At 37.6% G+C, this 2,591-nt stretch overlaps 1 protein-coding gene across 1 annotated transcript; it reads right to left on the bottom strand.

Annotated features, from left to right (window-relative positions):
- Positions 1-761: 761 nt before the first annotated feature.
- On the bottom strand, positions 762-1,872 carry LOC149149788 (heavy metal-associated isoprenylated plant protein 12-like). Its single transcript, XM_089441527.1, has 3 exons — positions 1,619-1,872; positions 1,466-1,541; positions 762-1,362 (listed from the first exon to the last, which is right to left on the bottom strand). Exons 1-3 carry the CDS (start codon positions 1,634-1,636, stop codon positions 1,070-1,072), a joined length of 387 nt encoding a protein of 128 aa, XP_089297653.1. The 5' UTR covers positions 1,637-1,872; the 3' UTR covers positions 762-1,069.
- Between the last annotated feature and the right edge of the window lie 719 nt (positions 1,873-2,591).

Below are 2,591 nucleotides of genomic sequence, written 5' to 3'. Positions count from 1 at the left end.
TCTCTAAATATGACTGAAATTTCCATAACTTTCCGGGCCTCCAATAACTATTCCAGTGTCACCTCTTTAATTTCCGAGTATTATATGAGGGAATATATTTCCAAAAACTAAAAAGAAACCATTCAAATCGAGATAATATATTAAAAACCTCTTTTATACGCATTTAAAGTAGAACTCGTTCCAAGACTTATCTTCCGAAGGTGGTAAAACCTATCAACTCAGGTGTCAAACCAACAGTGAGGACAGCCAGCCATCTCTGGCTGCTATCCGCGAATGCTGGGTTTGACTCATCACTGTTAAATAGGAAAACCACGCCACCTGGCATAACCCTGCTGGTGGTCCGTAATCGGGAGCAGGCTCTCACTCCTGCGAGATGCCTCTGGGTCTTGGGCCGTTAACCTGTTTCCTTAAAGACGAGCTCTTAGCCAAGCAGAAGCAGTTTTACTTTCCAAGACTTATCATTTCTAATAGCTTTATATATATATAATTTAATTTAATTTCAATATGATCAATAAATTAAATTTTAAGTTTGGTTTAAATTGTCATATTTTTTTCTCTTTAAATTGTGATTTTAAATCGTATTTTTCTAAATCAAAGATTGAATTCAACGAGTTGATATTTAAATTATGCATAAAATTAGGATTTTTAAATAAAATAAAGAAATCACTGTACAAATGTATATCTCATATACAAAATCACATCATACCTTACATTTTAATTAGTCAAATAAAATTTAGCTTCGTCCCAAACAAAATAAAATCGAGATATTAATTAATCGTTAGACAAATACATGCGTGCAGAGTGAACCGAAATCTGCGTCCGAGGAGGCCACAAATGCATATGCATATATCATTTATCTGATACATTTTTCTCTGAAATAGAAATGACAAAACTTACTAATTTGTAGAACATTATTGAAACTGCCGATCATTCCTGGTTCATGCGGACATTGGGTGATTACTATCCATACAAAGCTAAGGAAAATTCAAAGCAATTTGCACATGCAGATCAGATGAGTACTACTAAGTCACAGGAGACAATTATTGTGTTAAAAGATGGATCAACAAATTCAGACGATGCGGCAGGCGTTGGGGTTTTCGTCGCTGAAGTAATAAATGTCATCGTTACAGTAATGGCAGCTTGTCGGAAGAACGACATAAGTAAGATTCCGTTGCGACGCCTCCTGCGTTTTCTCGGGCGGCTTTTTGTCATCAGGCTTCTTCTCCGGTTCTTTAGAAGGTCCAACGCTCACCAATTCAGCGAATCCGAATTTTCTGAGCCTAGCCGTCACGCACACTGGATCTGCATCCCCAATTACAGTCATCTTCATATCCGTGTCGTCAATCGCTACAGAGACCACACCTGCAATGGATCCACGGACCTGCTAGAATTTAGCACAAATTATTGCAACCCTTAAAGCCCGGAAACCTAACTCCAGTACATAATAAATAAGCGGGGACATCACCTTGAATCCCTGCAACCGTCTTCATGACTCTCCGTTTGCATTTTTCACAATTTAGCTGTACTTTCAACACGATTTTCTGCAAAATCACGGGCATAATTCACGTCAAATAACCGCTTAAAAAATAAAATGATAGATCAATAATTGCTGGGCTACCTGGGACATCTTTGACATCTGCCGTGAGTAGTAGTACTGGAGACCTTGTGGACAAATCCCTTCCCCTTCTGCAATCTCCGCTGTGAAAGAGGACTCAATAAATTAATCACACCTTTGGAAGTGCGCTCGGGATGTGAAGTCCTCGATGTTCCGAGATGGATGGCAGTGGTGGTTAAAGGGACGAGGGATTTTATTTTGGGGAACTCTTCTTGAAGCGTAATGAGAAACGTGTCGACCAGTCAACATCAGCTAGCCATGCTCGGAAGCGCTTCTAAGTTCGTGGAAGGCGCTGGCGAACGGCAACAACAAAACAATTTCTTTGGGATACTTTCTGCTTCGCGGAAATAGGTGTAGCGACTTATTTACACGAAGAATAGAAATCTGGTAATCCAACGTTTCGACCGTTTTCACACATTATAACTCAGAGGACTCATAAGTAGAGCTAACTACGATGACCCGCTAAGACAATCGTGAAGCCCTTTCTTTACCTTTTAATTTTAGAAATTGTATTTAACCGTTGATGATGCAAAGGTTTCAAGAATTGATACATCGATTTGTCTTTAAAACAAAAACAGAATTATACTCCTTTATGAGCATAGAACGAGAGTTGTTGAGAGATCTAGTCCATTTTCGTTTTGCTGAAATAGACACGATATCAAGCAGAAGATTAAAACAATGTTACAAGGAAAAAGACAACACCAATAGCCAGATTGATTTCTAAAAATAGAACCAATAGGAAGGAAACAATTAAAACAAAACAATATTATAAGGAGAAAGATAAGACCAATAACTGGAGAGATATATAGAAAAATTGATAGAGTAAGGTATATTGAAATTTAAGAAATGAGATATAAATGAACTAAACCTGTAATAACTAGTAACTAGTAAACGTGTAATGACTAGTTTGGGAATCGAAGATTAAGTCATTGCATTTGGGATCACTTAAGAAGTATAGTGGAATTAAGAAAATTAT

Source organism: Pinus tabuliformis, chromosome 9, assembly GCF_031772625.1.
Source record: "Pinus tabuliformis cultivar Carrire ecotype Pingquan chromosome 9, CPIR1, whole genome shotgun sequence".
Lineage (NCBI taxonomy): Eukaryota > Viridiplantae > Streptophyta > Pinopsida > Pinales > Pinaceae > Pinus > Pinus tabuliformis.
This window is presented reverse-complemented; position numbering and strand designations above follow the sequence as displayed.